Raw genomic sequence first — 26,132 nt, forward strand, 5'->3', positions numbered from 1 at the left:
TTTGTTTAGCGTGGTCAGGAAAGGCCTCTGCATTAAGCAGCATTGCAGTTGGCATTGAGAAGAAGGAAGATTTAGGGCAAGCTTGTCTAATCCATGGCCTGTGGGTCACAGACAGCCCAGGACAGCTTTGAATGTGGCCCAACATAAATTTGTAAACGTCCTTAAAACGTTATGTTTTTGTGATTTTCTTTTTTTCAGCTTATTAGCTACTATTGGTGTTAGTGTATTTTATGAGTGGCCCAAGAGAATTATTCTTCCCTTGTGGCCCGGGGAAGCCAAAAGATTGGACACCACTGATTTAGAAGAAGAGCACTCTGAGCAGAAGGAACAGCAGATGCAAAGGCACTGTGGTGGGAATGTTCTTGGCATATGCAAAGGAGAGAACACAGGCTAGTGTTTGCAGGGCTTGGTGAAACAAAGAAGGACTGGAGAAAGATGACATCTGAGAAGTGGGTAAGACCCAGTTTCTGAACTGTTCCCAGATTCTATCCCTTCCTCCCTCTTTCCCTATGTCATTGCCTTCCTTCAAGCCTTTATTAGTTCTTGTCTAGAGCAGTACAGGGGCCTCCAAACAGGTCTCTGTGATTCCTTTCAATATCCTTGAATTACCTTCTATTCTTAAAACAATGAATACTTATTGAGAACCTACTTTGTGCCAGATTCTGTTCAAAGGGCTTGATGTGGACTAACTCATTAAATTCCTACAACAACTTAAAAGATTTATTTCTATTAGAATTTAAAGATGAGGCAATTGAAGCAACAGAGGTTAAACAGCTTGTACAAGGTCATGCAACTGCTGAGTGACATAGCTGGGATTTGAACATCGACCAGTCACAATCCACTTTTTTTCTTTTTTAACAATTCATTGTACTGTCTCTCTGAGTTATTGTAGTGAAAATTACTCCAACATGTTACTTTCTTGCTGAAAAACATTCCGTGGTTCCCACTACCATGCAAATGAAGTCCAAACACTTTAGCACAGATTTTAAGATCCTTCTAAATCTGGCGCCTGCCTTCCTGTGAACTGCCTCCTAAAGCTGTGTCCTTAAACCTTCTGCTCCTGATGCACTGAGCCAATCTCTCAGACTGGGATTCTCTCTTCCTATAATATTCCCTACCCAATGAATTCATACTTTAAAAGGTAATTTGCAGTGGGGGCCTTTTTTGACATACTAAATAAAATGTATTATTCCGTCTCTAAGTTGTTATGACAGTTTATAGTCTTATTATAGAGGAAACTACAAAACTGTGTTGAAATCCCAACACTTTGGGATTACACAAGGCGGGCGGATCACGAGGTGAGGAGATTGAGACCATCCTGGCTAACACGGTGAAACCCCGTCTCTACTAAAAATACAAAAAACTAGCAGGGCGTGGTGGCGGGCGCCTGTAGTCCCAGCTACTCAGGAGGCTGAGGCAGGAGAATGGCGTGAACTTGGGAGGCGGTGCTTGCAGTGAGCCGAGATCATGCCACTGCACTCTAGCCTGGGCGACAGAGTGAGACTCCATCTCAAAAAAAAAAAAAAAAAAAACCTGTGTTGTAATTGGTTGCTTACAGAAGTCCCATTTATCGGAGGGATATGTTCCAAGACCCACAGGGGATGCCTGAAACTGAAGATAGTACTAAACCCTGTATGTACAATGCTTTTTCCTATGCATACATTCCTATGATATAATTTAATTCATAATCAGGCACAGTAAAATATTAACTAATAATAAAATAGAACAATTATAACAATACACTGTAAAAAAAGTTATGTGATTGTGGGCTCTTTCTTTCTCTTACTCAAAATACCTCATTGTACTGTACTGTGGGTAATTGAAATCATAAAGTGAAACTGCAAATAAGGGGCAACTATTGTTTATACCTCTGGCTCCAAGTAGACTGTGTCCTTGGACATGGCAATTGCAGCTTGCCTGCTTTCGTGATCCCAGAACTGAGTAAAGCATTTGCACATAATGAGTGCTCAATAAATGTTAACATGGATATAAACAGGCTTATTTGAACCCACTTTTATCATCATATTAAATTTTTTGGAGACTGTATGGCTCCAACTAGTTCTAAAAGCCTAAGATCTTACGTCTAACCATACCTCAAGGGTTCATGTATCTAAATTAAACATTTACAGTTCTTTTAATGACCCTCTAACATTATTTCAACACCCTTTCCTGACCTATTTCTCTCTCTGGTTTCTAGTTTGTCATAATCTCTCTTAAAGAAAGTGATATCCATAGTGGTGCTAAAGACCATTTTTAAAAAGCACACCACTAAACCTACCTCCTGGTCAACTTCAATCCATTAATCAACACTGTATGCATGAAGAGTTGCCTCCCAAGAATAGGTTGAACTGAATTAATATCCTGCTCACAGCCCTCATTTCTCTACAATGACTTCGTGAATAAATTGTCAAATACTATTTTGAACTCAAGAGATATTATGTCTATGGTACTCCCTGATCCACATATCCAGCTTGCTCTCAAGGCTAGAGCAGGAATGGGTCAGCTCAACAAGACTTATTCTTGCTGTGCAGGCTCCAAATGATCACCTTTATATTTTATAAGTGCTCAGAAGTAATGTGTTTAATAATTTGCTCTTAAATTACAACAATAATTAATGTATAAATTATTGGTCTGTATGTTACTAAGTCCCACTGCCTTTTCTTAAGTATTTAGGCATTTGCCTGCATGTAGTTTTCTGGAATCCCCTGTACCCTCTGTGATTTCTGTGAGTCATGGATAATGTAATATCTGCAGGTTCTTCCAGCCCCTGAGATGTAATTTTTCTGGGTCTGGGAACTTGAACTTACGGATGTAATGAGGTGCTCAGAGCTGTACTTTCCAATTAAACAGTTTTCCCTTTGTTAGAGAACACAAAATCATAGTAGGAATTCAGTAGCCAAGGCAATATTCTCTAAAGTTTCAGAGACCCTCACTTTACACAGGCATCATCCAAGTTCCTGAGAGGATCCTAGTACTTTGCTCATACAAGCAACAGATTCATCTTCAAGTACCACTGGTCAGGTCTTCTGTCTTTTTCCAATTTGACTTCCTCTCTGTCACATTTCCTTCATAATGAGTTATGAAGCTAAAAGAAAATGTTCTAACTATCAATACTAAAAAATCCAATGAAGCTTGCTAGAGGGAAGCCTCAATTACCTTTCTGTTCTCTCTATAGGAAAATGAGCTTACAAAATCATTGTCATACATAAAGACCTGCAAAGATAAAGAATAACAGAGGGGTACAGGGCACCTAAAAAGTGTTTGTGTGCTTGTCTGTTTCTTCCAGTTATAAAAATATTTCTTAACTGAATACAAATCAGTTCTAAATAAATATTCACTTCATGACTGATTTTGTATTTGCAATTTTGTGTTTTTTTTTCTTAAAGAGGGTCCACCAAGTCTTTAGGATTCACAAAACCTTATTACTACTGTTGATTAATTTGACTTCATTTCTTTTCTCATTTAAGAGGATTTCAGGTTACCCAAGCTGGGTTTCCATTTTCAGTCTTCTATTATCCTCTTAAACAATGTAACTACAAATCTTTTCATTTTTGGAATTTTGGCAGAGACATCTACACATACCCTTGACTGTATTCTTTCAACGTTCGAGTGCCTGTGATGGGCTAGACACTCACTAAATTCCTATCCTTTCATAATTTTCTCTAATTTTTTGAGTATCCCCTGCCCACTGCCCCTCTCCCCTGTAAAATGCCCTGGGATCACATTAGTTTCTTTGGTACATAATTGGGATTTTAAGGGCAAATTTTCTTCTGATTTGAGCCCATCCATTTCTCTTAGAGCCTTATTCCTGTTTAGAGGCCGATTATGATTTCACTATAGGTTTGAAATATGCTTTCCTGATAACTAGAGCACATGTTTCTTATGTTCCGCCAGATCTTTCCTTTATTATTACACCTCCTTTATTAGTACTTTCTCCTAAATTATTCATCATTTCCATTTACCTAACTGTCCATGTTTGTTGGTCAGTACTAAATTCGAAGCAGAAGTACTCCATAGCCCCCTCTATATTTTGAATGTTGAAATTGTCAGCAAGGCCAGTAGAGAATTGATCAAAAGCTATGCTTTAATCTGAGTTATACTTTTGGCCGTAGAGTCCTATGTCTGTCAGCCTCCTGAAGAAGGACAGGTTTCCAAACCCAGCACACATGGCCCTGTGGCCCCTGGGCCCAGTTTCAGGGAGGAGTGCTGCTACAGGTTGGTTGAATGTAAGTGAGGGTGAGGGCACTACATGGGCCACATGGCCCGAGGCATAGCTGCCTCTTTCGTGGAGTCCTGGTCTGGGGAGGCTGTTCTTGTGACTCCACAGGCTGGAAGCAAAGATCTTTCACTCTAACTGCCTTCTGCGTTCTCTCTGCACCTTTGATTGTGGCTGGCAAAGGGAAGCGATCCCAGGGTCTCCTCGCATTTGGCTGCTACCTGAATGCTATATGGAAGCAGCCTCTCTTTTCAATCTGTCTCCCTCCATTTGCCTGTTGAAGTAAGGTTGACCTGGGGCCCTTAGAAGGTCTGGAAACAGGATTACCAGATAAAGTACAGGATTCTCAGTTAAATTTGTTGTTTAACTGAAATCCAAGTTGAACTGGGCATCTGTCTTCCTCTTCCTTGGCAGGTGTATTAGTCCGTTTTCATGCAGCTGATAAAGGCATACTTGAGACTGGGAAGAAAAAGGTTTAATTGGACTTACAGTTCCACATGGCTGGGGAGGCCTCAGAATCACGGTGTGAGGCGAAAGACACTTCTTACGTGGCAGTGTCAAGAGAAAATGAGGAAGAAGCAAAAGCGGAAACTCCTGTTAAGCCCATCAGATCTCGTGAGACTTGTTCACTATCATGAGAACAGCATGGTAAAGAGTGGCCCCTATGATTCAATTATCTCCCCTGAGCCTCTCCCACAACACGTGGGAATTCTGGGAGATACAATTCAATTTGAGATTTGGGTAGGGACACAGCAACACCATATCAGCAAGTAAACTCAGCAGTTCACGTGTGGGGAGTCCAGAGTGGAAACGAACTAGACTGGGCATGTTTTGCTGTAGCAAAAGGTGTTTGCTACCTGGCCTTACATAGGAAATGAGAGGTCTGTGCTGCACATCTTCCATGGCCCTCCATACGAGTTTCCTTCACTTTGCTTAGTGCCTGGGGAGGCTAATGTATGTAAGTACTTCAGGAAACTCCTTGGTCCTCCATCTTCTTCACCAGAGTATTTTTCTGCTCCTGTTTGCGGGGTCGCACTGCATCCCTCTGGGGAAGGCCACGGCTCCTGTCAGATGGCCCTCTAAGTGCAGAAGTTCTCTTGAGGCCCAAGGATCTACTCCCTTTCTGCACCTCCTCAGCCTGGGGGCCGTAGTGACCCCCAGCTGTCCCTTGCTGGAGGAGAGGGAATAATCTAATCCTTGTAGGTTGCCATACTTATTGCCTACACATGTGTAAATAGTCTTTAATTCCACTCTCCTCAAATTATCATGTTTTCTATAGAATCCTGAATGCTGGAAGATCTACGTGGAGCTGGTGCCATATTTCAATGTTAATTTTGTTTTAAAAAAATTCCTGATTTTATTTCTCTCTTGTCCTCTATGGATTTATTTCTTACAAGGGCTTCAAGTTTTGGAGTTAAGGAATGAATTTAAGTGTTTTTGCCCCACACTCCCCATCACTTACCATATTGTATCATTTTAATTTTATCTCATTCCTAACACCCACTTCTGTATCTTGCTCCTATGCTAAGTTTTTGAACCTACATATATATTAATATTAATATATATATTAAAGTAGCTTCTGTTTGGCTGTGAGGTCGATTACATACCTCCATAATTATATCACTTAATGTTCTCAATTTTAAATATTTTCTGCTCTAATTTCACTCTCAATGCTAATTAATCAATTAGAAACCTATCAAGAATCTGTTACATACTCTGTACTGTGTTTGTGTTGAATACATTGAATTATTCCATGTTCCTACCCTCGCCAAAGAGTTTATAATTTAATTGGGAGAGAAGACATATCCCTAGGAAAGCTCAATAATAACAGCAACACCACAATTGTTGCATTTCATAATCGGGTCTCAAATGCCTGGCACAGATGGTTGCTACTGAGTTCATCAGAGTAAGAGATCATTGGGGACTGGAATGAGGGAGAAGGAGACCTTGTCTTTTAAAAAGCTCTTTGACGTTTAAAAAGTTTTAAAGGAAGGACCATTCTGTGGACTTTCTGAGAATTCATCTGTCAAAGCAACCAAAAATAGCAGATGGCAACTGGGCCTTGCGAGTTGAGCTAGGCGGAGCTTCCAGCGCTCCCCTGGGACATCTCCTTGCCTTACACCAGCATACCCATTAACGTTCCCAGGTCAGATAGCTGTCTGTTCTTTTATGGGTTTAGTTAGCTCCAAAAATATTCTTCTACTTCTAAAAAGTCAAAGGTTAAACTTCATTTAAAAGCATTATGATGGGGATATTAAAACATGAATAGAAGGCTAGAAATTTGCTGGATATGTGTTCTGGGGAAGTCATTCTTCCAGGAATCTGCATCTCTGTGTGTTCTTGAGAAGAAAATTGTTCCTCACAGAACCCATTTGTTCCCCTCATTTTAGCACTAAATAGGAGTTCAAAGCATGACTCAGAAACTCAAGTAGGAGAAAGGATGAGATATGGGTCATTGAGTAGTCTCTAAAAAAAATCTCAGATGGATAGATATATATTACCTGCTGTAAAAGGCCTTCAGGATGTTGCAAATGACAATGTGAATCTTACTATATGCAGGAGAAAGAATGAATTCTACCAGCTTGATTCTAAATGGCCATACCTCAGGAACTGGTTCATTCACATAGACCCATTCTTCTGATCCTGGCTTAGGTGGCTGCGGCACTATTGCAACAGGTGATGTATCTGTAGAGTCAGCAGGTGATTTCTTTACTGGTACTTTTCCTCCTGATGATTTTCCTTTAGGAGAACCTTAAACATGCATATCAAATTATTCCAATACAAGTAAATGAATGGGACAGAATTCTAGTGGATGAATACATCTATAATTGCCATGGATTTCAGGTCTTCATAATGGTGATTCATTATCTTCATAAGGGTGATTCATTAACTAATTTTTAAGATTTTGAGGAGTCTTACAAAAAATCCTTATTCTCCACAGCCCCCAAATTAACCAATAATATTAATAAGTGTTTTAAAGCAACCAACCTATCCAAATTACTAATATATTTGATACTTTATTTTCATCACTGTCCTTGCTTTGACAATGAACATGTGACTTTTATAAAGTTTAGACTCTAGAATAAAGTGTATTTCACTTACTATTTCAGAAACTGGCAATTAAACTCTCCACCCTGAATGAGAAAGAAGGTAGCTAGAACATGAGTGGTGCTCTTGGTATCCCTTGGAGACCAGGTAAGAGGGCAGAGAGAAAGGAGGATATTATAAGAGTCAGCTGGAGTAGGTGAGGGATGCAGGGGAGAAGAGGGGCTGTTGTAGCCCCTGAACATTCTCTGCACATGACGCAGGGTTTCTGTAGGGAAATTATATTTATTGCTACAGTTAGGGAATAAAGATGAAGGTAGTTGCTGTGCCATAAGCCTGGCAGAATCAAGGCATGAGAGAAAGAGAAAGGAAAAGAAAGGGAAGGAAAGGAAGGGAAGGAAAGGAAAGGAAGGGGAGGGAAGGAAAGGGGGGTGGGTGCTTGGGAAGAAAACGAGAAAGAGGAGGTCTAATTTTCAATTCAGAATCCGAAAAGGACATTCACTTCACTTTCCCTGATAACATCAAGAGGGGAATCTAGATCTGTTAAGTGGTACCCTATGGTATGAACAACCTTGGTCCTTAACTCAGAGAGCACTAATATTCCCTGAAAAGATCAAGTTATTACAGTTTGGAAATTCACCCCGTTTAAAATTCCACTTACCTTTAGATTATTTATTGAAATTTTTAGATGCAGTTTACAGATACCTGTAGAATTAGGAGCACTTTCTTCCTCCAAAATGTATCTTTAATAAGTATTATTTAACGATAATTTGTATTTGCTTAGAAAAGCAAATACATTTTCCACTTTTATGTTAGTTAAAAATAAGTGGATTATACGTAGAGGAGAAATTGTTAATTATATCTTGTGGGCAGTTTAGGTAATCTCTACTTATATATTTAAAAACAGTATCTATTATCTATAGATCTGAAGTTATATCTAAATTATATAAAATTTAGAAAAATTTAAGAAAGTGTTTAGGCAGTAACTGACAATTTTCACAATTTGATATATTTTTCTATGTAATGATTTTGCTTAGACCTGAATCTCTGATGAAGTACAAATGATAACTCTATGACCAATTTAAAATAGAGGGAGCTCTGACTGCCATTTCCCCAAAACAGCGCCCCCTGCCAGCAGGAAGCGTTAAGATCTGTCTTCGTCCTTATCCTTAATCTAACAACGGTTAGCTAGATGTACTTCTTTAGAGAGAGGAATGAGACAGCCAGGTGGCAGGCGGTCCCTGGAGAAACTCCAACCAGCCTGCCCACTAAGGTGGAGCCTTGGGAAGTTCACATCATTTGCGGTGGGGAGGAGCCTGGCCCCTCCTTTTCCTGTGTGGAAACTGGGATTCAAACTGCCAGGCAGGAAGGGCTCTAGCGGAGGGGCTCTGGCCTTGCGAGAGTCCCTGTTTCCCTCTTTTTTTCCCTTTTCACCCAATAAAACCCTGTTTTACTCACCCTTTAAGCTGTCTGTGAGCCTAAATTTTCATGGCCATGGGATGGACAAGAGCCCCGTCTTTAGCTGAACTAAGGAAAAGTCCTGCGACATGAATGCTTATAACATTGATACTAAATTTATTATTTTAAGTGGCTTGGTAGCACCTACAATAATTGACCCTGTAAGACAAATCAGAAGGCAAGCACTGGAACAATACTAACACTAATACATGTGGCAAAGCATCGGAACTAAAGATGGCATGATTTCCAAGTGTTCCAGAGAACTCTGGTCCCAACAGATATTCCTCCAAGGGAGAAGAATTCTGCAGCCAAATGCCCTGGGATCTTACATATGGTGTCCCCTGCTCCCTTTGAAATGCACAATGTTATAGAAAAAAAAAATCCTGTAATTAAAAACATTTTAACTTGATGTAACTTGGCATTTTCTGAATTTAGTTGATTATTGAAAACTTTCTTCATTTGGCTCCTAATTAACATCTCTCCTGGGCAAGGCTATATGTTTGAAAAGCCATTGTTTAATGAAGAAACATAATGGGACAGTGGCAAATGGGTTCAAGAGGAGGTGAAATATTTTTTAAGAACACTCTAAGTACCATTGTTAATGGCATCTCAGTGTCAGGATTTGGGAGGGAGAAGGGTACAGATTGATCTAATATGCAGAGAAGAATATAAACGAATCAAAGACATCAACAGCAGGAAATAAAAAGTTTGAAGAAAGGAAAAAATATATGATTCCTCAACTAAGAGGCTCTTTAAATATAATTGGTATCAAATGGCTCACAAAATAAACAGATGAACAATTAATGGTGTTCACCTGCAATGGTGTTAATTTGAAAGATTAAGAAATAAAATCATTTCTTCCACATGAAGGAAGTCCAAAACCACATTATTTATATGTAACATAAAGATGTCTAAATCTTGAGAGTTCACCTATTTCAAATATTATTTAATGCAATAGAATAGTAAAATAAAAGCAAAAAATATTTGCAAGTCTTTGTAGTTAATTTGAGCTAACTACATGGCTCCAATGTATATATTTTGTTGTTGAACTTGTGTTTGCTTATGAATTGCTTGGAGTCCGTATGCTTTTATTAAGGATGCTCTTAGAGCATCTGTTAATTATGTCTAATTTGATGCTTAGGTACCTAATATACCTAAGTCTTTTTAATTTCTATTTTTGATAATTCTATAATGATGTTTCATTTACTTTTTTGATCCTGATGAGAAAAAAGGGATGAGTAATTTAAATATGAAAATTATTCTATTAGTAAACAAGTGAGAGCTGAGCATAAATTATAGCCCTTAAAATTTTAACTAAAACTTTTATCTCAGTGTTAACTCACCAATTAGCTCTAGTTATATAAACCTATCATATCATATAATTAGAGAAGGGTGAGATTCTCTTTGAGAATCATGGTTATATATATTTAAATGTCCAAACGTCTATTTTAGCACGTTATGTTTTGAACATTACACGCTCTTGGACTGCAACAGCACTGGCAATTTGTGATGAACAGTTTAAAAAAGACACATACTTCATGACAATGCCACTTGAATGAACCTGGAAGAAGTAAATTGCATGCATCCATAACTGCATTTCAATCTTTAGTTAATTGGTTGCTACAGCAGCTTCAGTATGAATCTAACTGATATGCTTTTTAGAGCCTGGGATTTTCTTTCATCAACTATCAATTACTTTAGAAATTATATCCCCCTATTTCACAGAAATAAAGTAAAATAGAGAAAAGAACATAAATGAAACTAGGGTCAGGAAAAATATAACTTAAAGTAGAAGTTCAAAATCAGGAGAGGAATTAGAAGGCAGACATGGAGGTCTAGGTCCTTGCACAGATACTAAACCTGAGCCATGAGTTTTTTTCTGAACTTCTAGTCAGCCAAAACACAAAGGAAAATGCTCCCATTTAGAGGCGCCCATTATCTAATCACCCAGAGGAAGAGACATTTTCCTGTCCCTTGATTCTGAACGAAATTTATCATCTAGGATTTCATATAGGGGCCACTGAATGATGTAGTGGGCATAATATTCCTTCAGAAAATATAATACTAGGTTATTATTGGTATAATAAAAGTTTCACCTCCACTGCTATGTTAAGTTGTGGAGGACTTTTTTTTTTAAAAAAACTGGAAGTTTTATTTCATTTCAATGGACATTAAAGTTGGCCTGCTGAATTAGAAAACTAAGGAAAGTCATTATGAGTTTTGAGTGAAAACATGGTCTTCAGAAAAGCTGTTAACAAAATTCTTTACAATAAATAATTCTATAAAAACTTAAAATTGGCCAGGCGTGATGGCTCAGGCCTGTAATCCCAGCACTTTGGAAGGCTGAGGCGGGGAGATTGCTTGAGCCCAGGAGTTTGAGTCCAGCTTGGGCAACATGCTGAAACCCCATCTCTATAAAAAAATACAAAAATTAGCCAGGCGTGGTGGCGTATGCCTGTTGTCCCAGCTACTCGGGAGGCTGGGGTGGGAGGATTGCTTTATCCTAGGAGGTCAAGGCTGCAATGAGCCATGATCACACCGCTGCACTCCAGCCTGGGCAACAGAGTGAGACCCTGTTTCAAAACAAGAAACAAGTTAAAATCAAACATTATTGTTTCATAATCAAACATTATGCAGAAGAAAAACTTTGCAAGGCTGATATTTTAGAGATAGTGTCACATGGATAAAGCCATAGGCATTTACAATTAACTGAAAAAGGCAAGCAATGCAACGCCACCAGATTAATTTAAGTTGTAAGATACCTGGGCAGTAGGGAAGCAGTCAGGGACAAAAAATAAATAAATAAATAAATAAAAATAAACCCCAAAGACAAACCAACCTAACCTAAAAACAAGCTGGACTTAATAGCTTGCATTTCAGAACTGAGGCCATGGAATTGTAATATTGAGAAAAAAAATACCAAGTAAATATCAAATACGAATGTCAGGTCAAAATAATTTTCAATAAAACAACATCAACAAAAATAACGTGTTAATGCTCAAATAGATAACTTAAAAGCACCTGACTGTTAAAAAAATAGTTACAGAGTACATATCCAAATACCCTAAAAAGGACACCAGCCCTCATAAATAGGCTTTTAAAAGTTTACTTATTGAGGGTGTATGCATGACATAAATTTTCCAGGGAATTTATGATTCTTTAAAAAAGCAGGGAGTGGGGTTGGGGGTGGGGAAAGTAACTCAAAGTTCTCTAAAATATTTGCAAGGTTCTCTTTACTCTTTGATGGTTGAAGAATTCTCTGAAGAAACTCAAACAAGTAACAAGAATTAAAATCCCTTGCATGAGATACAAATTAGAACAAAGTAAAATCATTAAAATCCATTGCCAGTATGTAGTTACACCAAGAAGTTACATCAAGCTGTAAACATTTGTTAATTCGAATTCATATATATATATAAAATATATACTATATGTAATATATATACTATATATAAAATATATATAAATATATATATATATTTTTTTTGAGACAGAGTCTCTCTCTGTTGCCCAGGCTGGAGTGCAGTGGTGCAGTCTTGGCTCACTGCAGCCTCCATGTCTCCCGGATTCAAGGGATTCTCCTGCCTCAGCCTCCCGAGTAGAGTAGCTGGGACTACAGGTGTGTGCCACCACGCCCGGCTAATTTTTGTATTTTTTTAGTAGAGATGGGGTTTCACCATCTTGGCCAGGATGGTCTCCATCTCCTGACCTCAGGATCTGCCCACCTCAGCCTCCCAAAGTGATGGGATTACAGGCATGAGCCACTGCACCCAGCCCCAATTCATATTTTTAATTGTTTATAAATTACTGGCTTAAATGATTACAAAAAAATGTAGTCAGGTCTCAAAAACTTCAAGAGTTCCACTAAAAATAGATGGTAAAAATTAAATGTTCTACTTTAGTTAACAGTATTGTACCAAGGTTCCTTTCTTAGTTTTGTAAATGTTCTAAGGTAATGTAAGATTTTTATTTTATTTTTTACCAAAGTGCTTATCAGTGAAGGAAATTCAATAAGGGGTCCAAGAAAACTTGATTCAGTATGTAGCTTTCTGATGGCACAGCTTAGCCCAAGGATAACAGCTAAAATATCTCTGATGAATGGATAGTCTGCATATTAGATACTGTCTAAATTGTCCCTGCAAGCATCACTTTTCTCAGCAGGGCCTTTGGCAAGCGCCAGGATGCAGAAAGTTTGAGACTATATTCTTTGGCAACGGCTTATGATTTACAAATGCCTGAGAGAAGTGGCCAATGTATACTACTATACAAATCTAGCTATTTTCACTGAGATAGTTATAAAATGCAGAATTACATGTAATTATATCTATTTTTATCTGCTGTACCTTTTCTTTTGAGTGCGGTCTCACCTTTCTTCCCTTTTCCTTCCTGAAGAGATTCTTGCTTACCATGCGGGGCTTCTAAACAAAATTCAACACACAAAAATCATTGATGATTTACTTCAATAGCCTGGGCTAGATGATTGTAAGCAAGCTAATGCTATTTCCCATAGGTAAACAGTTACATTTGTGAACTGCATAAAATGGCTCAGGTCTTTACTTTGAGTTAAAATTATCCTGAAGACAGACTTTGGGTTGAAACTTCTGGAATGATAGCTCTAATAGCAGCATTATTCTGTCACATTGAGATGTTTAGTCCTAACTTTAATATAAACATTTGGTAGTGGATTTGATCATAAACTCTTTAATGAAACTAGCTGTAGCGTTTTTAAAAGATAATCACAAATCCATTTGGAGCATATGGCTGTATTTGGATTTATTTCAACTGAATGTGCCTATACAACAAGACAACTGTATCTGTAATAAAAATGATGACAAAGCCGGGGCAGTGGCATGCACCTGTAGTCCCAGCTATTGATGAGGTCGAGGCTAGAGGATGGCTTGAGCCTAGGAGTTTGAGTATGGCCTGGGCAACATAGTGAGACCCTGTCTCTAAAAATTAAATAAATAAATAAAACAATCAAAAGATAAAAATGATGGCCAAACACTTTGAAGAAGAGGTAAATAACCACATTGTTTTGATATGTTGCACCCTTGAACTTCTCTTGGTCACACGCTTGGTTGCCTTGTGACTTCTACATTTTCATTGACCGTAATGGTAATGCAAAGAATGATGTGAGTATATTTATCTTAAATTCCCTGGGATACAGTTGAGAAATATATTGGAAGGGAGAAATTGGAAAACTGATGATCTGGAGATGCCCCAATTAATGAGTTTGTTCCTTGAAAAAAAATTCACTACATCCAGCATTATTTACCAAATGGATTTAATTATTTTCCTCCCTTGGTCCTGGGCTATAGTTTTTTCCTTCATTTTAAAGGATGAAGCAGTATGGCGATTGAAATGCCTGTGATGGAGACAGACTCCCTCTAACCTATTTTTTTGTATTTGGAAGTGATAGTTACAAGAATGTATAAATGCCTAGCAGATCTCACTTATATTTAAATATCACAGACATGACAACCAAGATTCCACAGAAATAAGACAAGTGACTTTGTTAATCTCTCTAAATGAATGTTTAAAAATCCAAATAGTTGACCACCAAATTTGGAAGAAAGAGGGGGGTGATAGCGAGGGAGGGACGCAAGGAAGGAAGGAAGGAAGGAAAGAAAGAAGGGAGGGAGGGAAGGAGGGAAAGAAAGAAAAACCTAAATAGAAGTATAGGTAGTATTATTCTATTGTGCCATACTAAGAAGTAATTCTCAATTAAATAGTGACAATTGATACTGCATTTGATAATAGACCCTTCAATGGAACATAACTATGGAGTTTTTCAAATTTAATCCCAAGTATAATGGAAGCAGATCTAAAATACGGAACTGAATAAAATATAGAACAATTTTTTAACAAAATAACCATTAGGATTCAATGTACTATGCCTCCTCTAGCCCTTTTTAAAATTTTTGTTTGTTTTTTTCGTGAATAATTCCTCTTTTCATCTCAACTTCTGCTGAAGATTGTAATTAGATGCTTGAGTAGGGCATGTTCAGAAGCCTCAGGCTTTCGGTTCTACAAATGTTCCATTTTGGAAAATTTGTAAATTATTTACACAAAAAATTTTAAAAACCTGTGATAAATGTTCCTCTCTCAAACTGCCTAACCAAGCTTCCCTGAGCTGCAGGGGCAGTGCTGTCTGCTCTCCTGCCCCATCAATGTCCATCACAGTGAGGTTAGGTGGCAGCAATTAGGACTCTGGAGATTAACCTTTCTAAACATTCTTAAATATCAGGACTAGCCCTGACCTTGGTGGGAAAAAAAAGACAAGTACAACGACTCTTTAAAGCAATAATAGATTTATTATTTCTTCAATGCACAGTATTCAAGAATACAATTATAAAATAGCAAACAAACTTCAGAAACTTAAAGACTGAGCTGGTCCTGATCAGAAACACTCGAGTTTGGTTTCAGGAAACTGCTCAAATACATAGATACTCTTGACTGGAGCAAGCTGAGGAGGAGCAAGAGTTGTAGAGCCATAGCTATAGGTTAAAGGACCATATTCGATAATTCCAGGCTCACCTGACCCACTGTGAAAACTGTCTTCCCCAGTTCTTTTTCTTTTCTTTTTTTTTTTTTTTTGGAGGTAGAGTTTCACTCTATCCCCCAGGCTGGAGTGCAGTGGCGCAATCTCAGCTCACTGCAACCTTCACCTCCCAGGTTCAAGCAATTCTGCTGCCTCAGCCTCCCAAGCAGCTGGGATTACAGGTGCCTGCCACCACACCCAGCTAATTTTTGTATTTTTGGTAGAGATGGGGTTTTACCATGTTGGCCAGGCGGGTCTCGAACTCCTGATCTCTGGTGATCAGCCCACCTCAGCCTCCCAAAGTGCTGGGATTACAGGGATGAGCCACCATGCTCGGCCTGTCTTCCCCAGTTCTAAAAAGCATTTAAAATATTTCCATTTTCCTCTAGACCTCTGAATTGTTTTCTAATTTCCTAATGAGACAGTGGGAAAAGGGTGTATATTTAATTCATGTTTTTGTGTTTTATTGTTGACGTGATAAAAGCATTTTTTAGGGTGTGTGTATTTTGCCTGTAGTTAATTTCTAATTTCCTGGAGTGAAATGGTCTTTAATATACCATAACATATCTTACTAAAGTCTTCAAATGTCTTTGTTTAATATGAATGAGTTTAATTTTAAAAATTCAGACCTATCTCAAATCTCCGTGAGGCAGAAAGACTATGGAGTTTAGAAATGTGGTCATGACACAGTATCAAAGATACTTAGGTAGACATGGTGTAACTGCACAGTCAGCCATTTATAAAACTGAAACTAGAAACCAGAGCCTCATTTGTTTTATATACACACACAAATGGATACTGACACTCTACCAATATCATGCATTACAACAATTAAGCACTTCACTTTTGTCATTATATTCACTGTCTACCACTTAATGCTAGACTTATGGTCCTTAGCGGTTAAGGATCTAGAAAAAACTTAAGCTAAAATTGTTCTCTATCTAGGCTCTTTGTCTCTATGTCCATAAATATATGTTTACTGAGATGGCAGGAGCTTGTTTCTATACTTTTATAATCACCTATTCCTGAAGATTTACAATTACATATAAATTCTAGTTCTAATGGTTGCTGTTAATTTATTCCCTTATTCTGGTGGAAAACCAGCTATACTCATTCTTATTTTATTAAGATGTTCTTACTCGTTACATAAATGTAACTCTATAGTTCAGCAAACAGACATGTATCCTCTTGATCTGTCTGAAGTTACCTGTTACTCTGTGCCTTTTCCTCTCTCGTCTGTAATCTTACTCTAATCAGTAGACCTAGGTGTGATGACTCCATGTCTCCTCCTACACAGTGAAGAAGCTGGGCTTTGTAACAACTACGCTTTTAGCTACTCTGAGGGCTTTTCCACTTCCATCTAAGTGTAAAGCCTTGTTTCATATGATTGAAGTTGCCCAAAGTCTGAATATAGATAGACTATAATTTATAATTCTTTACTGAGTAAAAATAAGAAACTGAAAAACAGGATTATAAATCATTCTGTCAATCACCTGATTGAGGTTTTCCTTTTGCAGTAGGAGTTTTTGAAGGCACATGCTGAAGATGAATTTCCTTCTCTTTTTCTGGTTCAGGAGGAGGAGCGGGAGGAGGTGTGGGAAGTGGAAGCTCAGCCAGGGAGGCTGCTGCTTTTTTCTCAGCTTCCTTTTCTTCTAATTTCTTCTCAACTTCAAAAGGATGATAAGAATTGACCTCCATTAGAAACTCTAGACATCTACTATTTCACTTGAACTCAGAGAAATCTAAATTAATATAAAACACTCTTACGTATTTAAAGCTAATTCATGCTTTAGGGCTTTCCCTTAAATCATCTAGTCCTTAAAGCTAAGATTTCAAGTCTTCTCTCCCTTGTCAGAAATACGGTTGCCCTTGCCTTTTGATGGCAGTGGTGGTAATGTTGATGGGTAGTGGTGGTGATGGTGGTGGTAGTGGTGGTGGTGGTGGTATTAATAACAGTGGTGTTGACTGTGGTGGAGGTGGTGATGGTGGTGGTGGTGGAGGTAGAAATGGTGATGGCTGTGGTGGGGATGGTGGTAGTGGAGATAGAGGTGATGATGGTGGTGATGGTGGTGGAGGTAGAGGTGGTGATGGTGCTGGTGGTAGTGGTGGTGATTGTGGTGGAAGTAGTGATGGCTGTGGTGGGGATGGTGGTAGTGATGGTGTTGGTGGTAGTGGTAGTGGAGATAGAGGTGATGATAGTGGTGATGGTGATGGAGGTAGAGGTGATGATGGTGCTGGTGGTAGTGGTGGTGGAAGTGCTTGTAGAGGTGATGGTGGTGGAGGTAGAGGTGGTGATGGCTGTGGTGCGGATGGTGGTAGTGATGGTGGTGGTGATAGTGATGGTGATGGTGGTGGTGTGGTAGTGGTGATGGTAGGAGTGGTGACAGTGGTGGTTGGCATGGGGGTAATGAGGAATATATGTGTATTTATGTGTACAGAGCAGGTATAAAGGGTTAGCAAGTGGGTGCCAAATGTAAAAGTGATAATCTACAAGTAGCTAATAATGATGAAGAGAAAAATAAAATATTGTTTGAAAATTTCCAGTGGGAAAGCAAAGTGAACAAGTGTAAAAAGATGGTAAAGGGCAATGTAATACAAGAGGTGGGGTGAGGAGGAAATGGAAGGGGAAAGAAATGTGTATCATTAACTTTAATAAGTGAATACAAGGCACTTAGAATACTGCACAGTACATATATCCTCAATTAAGCCTTAGCAATTATGCATTCCTGCAACAGCCATTTATTGAACCTGAATTATGCATTGAAGAAAAGGAAGGATTACAACAATAAAGTAAAACTACTACTATTTCTAATGATAATAATTATAATAATATTGCAAACAATAGTTCTGATTGCTGGAGATACAACAGTAAAACAAAACAGAAAAATCAATGGCCTTATGAAGCTTACATTCTAGTGGTAGGAAACAAACCACAAATATGATGAATAAATTAATTTATACAAGAGTTAAGATGGTGATAAGTGCTATGGAAAAAAAAAATAGAACAAGTAAGGGAGATGAAAGTGTTGTGGGCAGCTCTTAAGTTTTAGATGGACTACCAGGGTCAGTATACCCAACCATACTCTGAGCAAAGACGTCTGAGCAAAGACATGAAGCAAGCCAGGGAGTGAGACTCGTGGATTTCTGGTGAAAGAGTGTTCCAGTCAAAGAAGATGGTTAGCCCAGATGCCTGGAGGGATGGAGCATGGCTGACTGGAGTCTTTCTAGGCTCCCATCATTGTGATGACCCTTTGCCTTTCGTGATGCAGTTTCACCTTTCCTGGCACACCCTCCCTGACTGCCCAGTCTTTCCATCACTTCACACTGCGGAGGCCCACAGCTCTACTCAATGTACCACTGGCGACAAATGCCTACGTTCTTGCATGACGATTTCTCTTTACATGTGCTTACTTCACCCTTAGATTACTCTTTTCAATTCAGCAAGCTAGGAGGCTTCATTCTATTAGATGTTCTTTCGAAGTGGAAATTAGGGGTTTTAGTTCTGATTTTTAAAGTTATTCATAATTATTGTTTTAAACATCCAAGAATTAAGACAAGTAGAAAGGGGAATTGCCTGTTAAGTCTCTTTAAGTCCCATCTCCTTCCCCACCATCAAGTATTATATATGCTGCCCAACTCTTTTGTCATATGTATTTAATACATAAATACGTACACTTTCCTTAAAAGGGACTATTTTATATGTAACCTGCTTTTTCCTACTTAACAGTATATTGTGGTCAGAATATAGAAGTACCACATTCTTTTAGTTTTTTAACTTAGTCGGGACATTTAATACAGAGCACTGGGCTAGATTAATGTTTCTTGTTTTAATTATTAAACATTTGTTAATTACCTGTTTGAAATATAAATCTTAAGTGATAACTGAGTCTATTAATGTAGTCAGTGAATATTAGAATGCAAACTCTTTAGGAAAATGTTGAAGTTGGGTCTAATAGTTGGCAAAAACAAACTGATTCTAACCTGTAGCTTCAAGCCTTTATGAGTTAGAATTGGTTTGTTTTTGCTTCCCAACCAAGACTCTGTAAGATTGCTATTCTGTCAAATGACATGCTAAGCCTCTTAAAATACTATATGATTGTTTTTTGTTTGAAAGGTTCATGCTGGTAGTTTTTGGAGTAGGCATTTACATGTAGGAGCTTGTCTTTCTAAGTGTGAGCTCCTGGATTTACATGGTTATTGTGGTTTATGTCTATGGGCTATTTTAATTTTAGTTAACTGGCACATTATGGTAGTTAGGTCACAAATTTAGCGACAGGAGACAGTATGCTATCAAGGCAACTTTAGAATCCTTTTGACACTATTAACTTTGACCATTTTTTATTATACCAAGAAATGGTAGTTGCCAATATAACTTGGGGTAATTAATAAACAAAAAGGACAGATTTATTTTTCAAATCTTGTCTCGAAGGTAAAATCCCAATGGAAATATGACATTGGACTGAAGTTAAAATATCTTTCAATAAAAAGCTTCAATAATAGTATAAAAAGTTAGTGGGCAATTATCATTGGTTGAATGAAGGAGGAAGGAGATCTGTGTGGTTTTATGTGGGTAAGATAAAACATGGAAGCAAGTTAATATATAATTAATAATCAATTTAATAATAATAAACATAACAAAATAGGTGGATGTGCGAAAAAATTGCCTAGTGTGTCCATCCTAAAAGAAGAATTCACATGGTTTCTTTATGATGCTAAAGCTAACAAAGTAAAACCTTTACCTTTATCTACAACATCCCTAATTTTCATTTTTTAACTTAAAAATATCTAATTAACAAATAAAGATTGCATATATCCAGAGAATAAAATGTGAATTAACATTTAAATTCAACTCTGCTGGGTTTTTTGTTGTTGTTGTTTTTACATGAAAACAGTGCTTTCAGAGAGATGGTCTCTGTTTGATTAAAATAAGAGAGAGAAAAATCTTTTATTCAGAAACATATACAACAGAAAGCTAAAGCCAGAGGCAGAATACACTTGTAGATAGTATAAATCCAAAGATAAGAAAGAACTTTTCAATCACATCTTCATTTCCTACCAAACTCATTAAAAACCACACATTTTAGTTGCCTAAACTCAACACTATAAACAAATGTAAATACCTTTATTCTTTTTTTTTGCTATTTCAGTCGTAAGAATTTCTTTTACTTTTTCACATAAAGATTCCTTATCTATTTCAGCATTGATTTTTATCAAAATATTTTCTGGCTCTGAAAACCATTGCTCCAATAAAGGCCAGTTGTCCAAGAAGCCTATAATTCTGCAAAATCAAAATATGATATGAATATCTCATACTGATCAAAAGATTAGAATGACATTAAGCATAAATTATCCGACATGCATAATGAAAAGACATACTGCCAATATAATTGCATCTGAAAAAGAAACAATGTTATTTATTTTAAAGAAGAAATTACTTAATGTCATCAAGACATATTTTTTGAGATGTATGAGAGTAAAAGAGGAAAATGTCATTGATTCAGGAAAACTTTTAGTATGAGTTCGGGTCTCTAAGTGAAAATCTAAGAAAACATCATCTGTGCTCATAGTAGAATAACTGAACTCTCTTCGGATGGTAGCTACAGCCTGATTCACCTAGGCCATCTAGTTTTTTCTCAGAGATAGAAATTGAAGAGATCTTTGAGTTAGTATAGATTAGACTTATATACTTTACTCAAAAATGTTATTGGAATAATTCTTGAAACTGTTTTTTTTCTTCCTGGAGAGTAGACAGCCTTAATGTAGCTCAAATTACTCTTCCCTGGTTCATTTCATATTGTTAAACTTTTCAGGGTTTCATAAAATTGTATAATTTTGTCTAAATTTCCCTTTCCAATGGCAAATTGCACACAACCAAAAGAATAATTTTGTTTTAGCAAAATAGAAGTAGTCTACACTCCAATGCCTGCCTTTTTGAAGTTCCACCATCGTCACCGGTATTTCCTTAATGAATGGTCAATCAGGATTCCATATAATTAACTTATAAGTTCATGTAACCATAAAGGGAAGTATTGCCTAATTTAATTCTTCTTTTTTCAGACTATAATGACTTGCGTTCTAAATATGAAAGCTAGCACATAAATATTTCACTAATTATCAAAACTACTTAGTTTTCTTTTACCTGTAAAAGACTGAATGCTAAGAAATAGATATTCTTCTAGATCTGATGATTCTAAAGCAGTTGTCAATCTATTTAAAAAGCATGAAACAAGAAGCAGAGCATTTAGTTAAAAACTAACCTATGTTGTATCTGGTCTCTTAAATTTTGGTCTCCATCCTTATCTTGGTTTTCAGCAGCTACACATTGACTGATATCTTCGTGAGCAGTTTTATAGGACAATTCTTCAGCTATGGTATAAAATTTATTTAATTAGATAATTTTCAAAACCAAAGTTGCTACTTACTGCTAAAATATACTGATGAAAGATGCCAAACAGATATGGTCCTGTATTTGGTCCAGTGTTACTTAAAAATATTTTAAAAGATGTTGAAAGAGTATAGTTTTGAGATAAGAATTCGATTGTTTTCTTCGAAATTGGGGAAAATAAGTAAAACATTAAAGAGAAGCTGTAGTTTCAGTGTAGAGGATCTCAGGATTGTCTATGATAGATGAGAATGAAAAATGATGGGTCATCATGAATAACTAACTTGAAAAGAATTGGAAAAATTAACATGGTGATGTAAAAATTAAGATGAAAGAACAAGGTGGCTGGAACGTCAAATATGCATAAAAATTATTTCTTGAATATTAGAATGCAAACTCTTTAGGAAAATGTTGAAGTTGAGTCTAATAGTTGGCAAAAACAAACTGATTCTAACCTGTAGCTTCAAGCCTTTATGACAAAATTATTGTTTCTTTCTAGACTTTATGATCTCCCTGCAGAATAGACATAAAGGAATAGAGCCAAAGAGACCAAAAACAAACTAACAAAAAAACCAATCTCAACAGCTCCGATTAAGTCCTATTCTGGATTAATGGTACAAAGTCCAGAATACTCACCAATTTAGAATAAATAAAAAATCATAAAGAGGAAAGAAAGCCTTGAACTAGATTGAAAGAAATTACAATTACTCAATGCAAGAGAACATTGAATAGTGAACTAATAGAGTTCAAGCAAATGAAGAACCCTCACAGGATACAGTAATCAGTTGTTCTTCATCTCCATTCATAACAGAACAAGGTGAAATGAATTTAGAATACAGAATGATGCTTTAAAATGATTAATAAAACCCAAGGATCACATTGGAACAGGTGACTGAAGAAAACTGTGGGAGTGCTCTTCTTGGGAGATGGCCATGCACCATCTCATGGTCACTATCTCGCCGCTGTCAGGACTTCAGTGCATGGATCAGCATTCCTCTCTCTCTCCAACCTCTCAACCCCTGAGCCCCAGGCAGTGCTCCTTCCCCTTCCCTTCACTGGTGGTACTCTGTACCATGGCCAATGAATTTTGTGATCACTCTGAATGGCTCCATCTTTGCAATCCTAAAGACCTATACTCCTACCACAAACTTTCCAGCACTCATGTATAGTTGATGAATCTCTTCACTAACATCCAGTCCCTAAATTCCTGCCTCCTTTTTTCCAAATTTATCTGCATTATCCTGACTTCACTTTATGCTATCAAACCTAAACTGCATGAATGAACACTTCAAGTTCTCCCTGCCTCTTAACAACTCCAATTTCTGTGTCCTCTAGCTGTACCAGCCTTAAATGATATCATTTTGTTAAGACTTATGCTGGCAGGCATCTTTGAATAAAAATATACAACCTTTATTCTCACTAATTCCCTAGCTAAAAAAATCAGTTGAGCTCTTTCATATATATATATATATAAAACCCTTTATATATATATATATGACCCTTTATATATATATATATGGACCCTTTTCTAAAATAAATAAAGACAGAAAAAAAAAAAGTAACAAATATCCTGTGACCATGGCTCTTTTTTTTTCTTTCGGAGATAAACTTCTTGGGAGTTATTTCCACTCACTCTCTCTGTCTCTGTCCCTCCCACTCACACCTCAATACACTGCAATCCTTCCTTCTCTCTCCCACCCTCCATGAAATGGCTTGCATACCAGTCACCAAAAATGCCAAAGGACACATTTCAGTCCTTATTTTGGCTTCTCTGTAGTACTTATAGGTAAAATTTAGCGTACAATTCTTAAAAGCTGTTACATATATTATGTCATTTTATACTCAACAAAAACTTGTAATTGGGATTGAAATTCTATAATTGGCTCCAAATTGCACAGTTCATAAATGGTAGAGAAGGGATTTGATTCCAGGTGACGTGACTCCAGGTTCTGGACTTCTTTTTAATTTTTATAGTCTTTGTTGCATTATACTTGCCAAAAAACGCATACACTAATACACATCTGCTTGAAGTAATTAACTGAAGACAGTCAGTACCCAGATACACAAACATTATCAGTCCCAGAAGCCCCTTCCTGTTCTTTTCCAGTCACCATTAGCCACAAAGGGTCAGTATTTGATGCCTGAACTCAAAACCTGTCTGTACCTCTCACCAGAGGGTGAACATTACTGTTCTGTCTCAGGCTGACCAATGGCTAAACAGCGGAGGCAGCCACCTCCTCTTCCATTCCAATGCAGCCGTTTACTCTCACAATGGCCATTCCCCCTCCTTACGTCCCCCAGTCTCCTGCCCATTGGCTTTGAGTCTGGATCATTTACCTCAGCCCAGCCCTGGGAGGACTTTGTAGCCCACGTGGCTTTGGATGTAGTGTGTTTCTCTGTGATGATGTTCTTCAGGTTTCTCCATAGACCCCGAGCACTGCAGAACTGCATGCTGCATCCGACCCTAGTGGCTAGGCTCCCACTCAGCCCAGGCTCCTGCTGGTCTGGAAGGGGGACTGGATGACACACTTGCCTTGAAGATTTGTCTTCCCTTGGCTTATGAGACACTACTCTCCCAGGCTTTCTTCTTCTCCATTAGCTGCTGCTTCTAAACACTTATTCCTTTGCTCTCCCCACTAAATTCTGGTTATTATCTACAGAGCAATGCAATTTTTTTGGAGACAGGGTCTCACTCTGTTACCCAGGTTAAAGTGCTGTGGTGTGATCATGACTCATTGCAGCCTTGAATTCCTGGGCTGAAGTGATCCTCCCACCTCAGCCTCCCATGTAGCTAGGATCACAGACATGTGCCACCAGGTTAGGCTAGTATTTTTATTTTTGTAGAGACAGGGCCTTGCCACGTTGCCTAGGCTGATCTCAAACTCCTGGGCTCAAGTATTTCAAATCATCTTTTTTTACAGTGTGGAAATTGTCTCAGCTGAACCAAATTTATTTTCATTTCTAAGAACATGAATCATTTGCATTACTATCAATTTCCTACTATTTATAGAGTTATAGAAGAATTGAGTCAAAACCAGAGAGAGGCACAGACCCCTATAGAATCAGGTACCCCCAAGGGTCCAAGAGGCAATATTCAGCCTTCTAGTAAAATGATGTGAAGGCAATCATTTGTTGATTTCAAAGTCTTCCACCATTTTTCCCTGATGTATTTACCACATGCTTATTATCATGTGCCAGATTCTGTCCTAAGCATGTAGCTCTGATCTCATTTAATACCCATAACAATACAACGAGCCACTTTATCATATAGGTTGTGACACCAAGGCTTAGAACAATAAGGTAACTTTCTCAAGGTCAAATACCTTATATGTAAGAAAGCCAAGGTTCAAGAATAAGTGCTTTTACCCATAAGTATTTAATTTGTGGAATAAAGGATATTTTTCAAGGTTGAAAAACAGTTAAACTATGAATTTTTGCAGGAAGATTCAACCCCATCATGTGAAATTTTCAGCCAACTGATACCGCTCTTTAGAGTTAATACTCAGTCCAAGAAAAGGATGTTATCAGATCCTTTCTTACAGCCCAGATGTGGTTTATGACCCTCAAGAGGGTGACCCACCAAAACATGCTAGACAGCCACAAAGCACTCCTCCATATGTGCATGTCTCAAAAAAAACACCCCAATGCCAGGGGAACTCCCAAGTTTTGATGGAAAGATTCAGTGAGATGCTTGCAGTTGGACTGGAACTCACTAGTTCCCGGCTTTGCCCACAGCGCTGAATGCTAACAGTCAAAGTAAGAGGCAACTGTGCTCAGCTAGATAATTATTTGATAGGCTGAAGTGGATTATTTTGTACTCATTTATAATTGCAAATGGGACTATTCACTGATTCAAAGAACAAATAAAGAGTTTTCATTGTAAAAAGAGAGTAAAAAAAGGTGTCCAGCTTACCTATAATATCATTCACGTGACTCATTGAGGAAGTATCTGAAACATCTAATAATATGACAAAATCAAATGCAGGAGAGGGAAGAGGTATTTCTTTGGAAGTCGCAGGATCAATAGCCAATGTGGATTTTTGTGCTTTTTTTCTTTCCACTTCTGTGAGGTTTCTATTGCAGCCTGTAAGAGCTTCTTCCAGAAGCTGTGCTTGGTTTAAAGTCATTGGAAAACCATCTAGGATCCAGTCTTGATTCACAGGTATCTCGCTAAATTGAAACAGGACAACTCATGAATATTTTGTTAGACACAAGTACTTTGGAAATAATATGATGAATCTTTCCTTTTTCTTGCAATTCCACAATAACTTCCTACTGCATGAATTTCATTACTTCATAGCTAAAAGATTAGGTTTACTGATGTGCCACATCACTCCCTTGCTTAAAATACTTCTGTGGATGCTTGCTGCCCTCCAAATCCATTCCAGAGGCTTTAACACATTAAAATTAACTAGCCATACCTGTATCAGTCCCTTTCCATGCTGCTGATAAAGACATATCCAAGACTGGGCAATTTACAAAGAAAGAGA

The 26,132-nt window shown here is 37.7% G+C and overlaps 1 protein-coding gene across 3 annotated transcripts in view; it reads right to left on the reverse strand.

The window, feature by feature from the left end:
- The window catches only part of SPEF2 (sperm flagellar 2), a 196,352-nt gene that overhangs the window by 82,243 nt on the left and 87,977 nt on the right, over window positions 1–26,132 (reverse strand). For all 3 annotated transcript variants that reach the window (XM_063619889.1, XM_063619888.1, XM_055245840.2), the window contains 6 exons: window positions 25,556–25,812; window positions 21,518–21,626; window positions 20,381–20,538; window positions 16,754–16,927; window positions 13,063–13,137; window positions 6,819–6,967 (listed from right to left, as the gene is read on the reverse strand). In XM_063619889.1, the coding sequence (XP_063475959.1) occupies window positions 6,819–6,967; window positions 13,063–13,137; window positions 16,754–16,927; window positions 20,381–20,538; window positions 21,518–21,626; window positions 25,556–25,812 (922 nt within the window). The remainder of the gene's footprint in view (window positions 1–6,818; window positions 6,968–13,062; window positions 13,138–16,753; window positions 16,928–20,380; window positions 20,539–21,517; window positions 21,627–25,555; window positions 25,813–26,132) is intronic.

This window comes from Symphalangus syndactylus, chromosome 16 (assembly GCF_028878055.3).
Source record: "Symphalangus syndactylus isolate Jambi chromosome 16, NHGRI_mSymSyn1-v2.1_pri, whole genome shotgun sequence".
Classification (NCBI taxonomy): Eukaryota; Metazoa; Chordata; class Mammalia; order Primates; family Hylobatidae; genus Symphalangus; species Symphalangus syndactylus.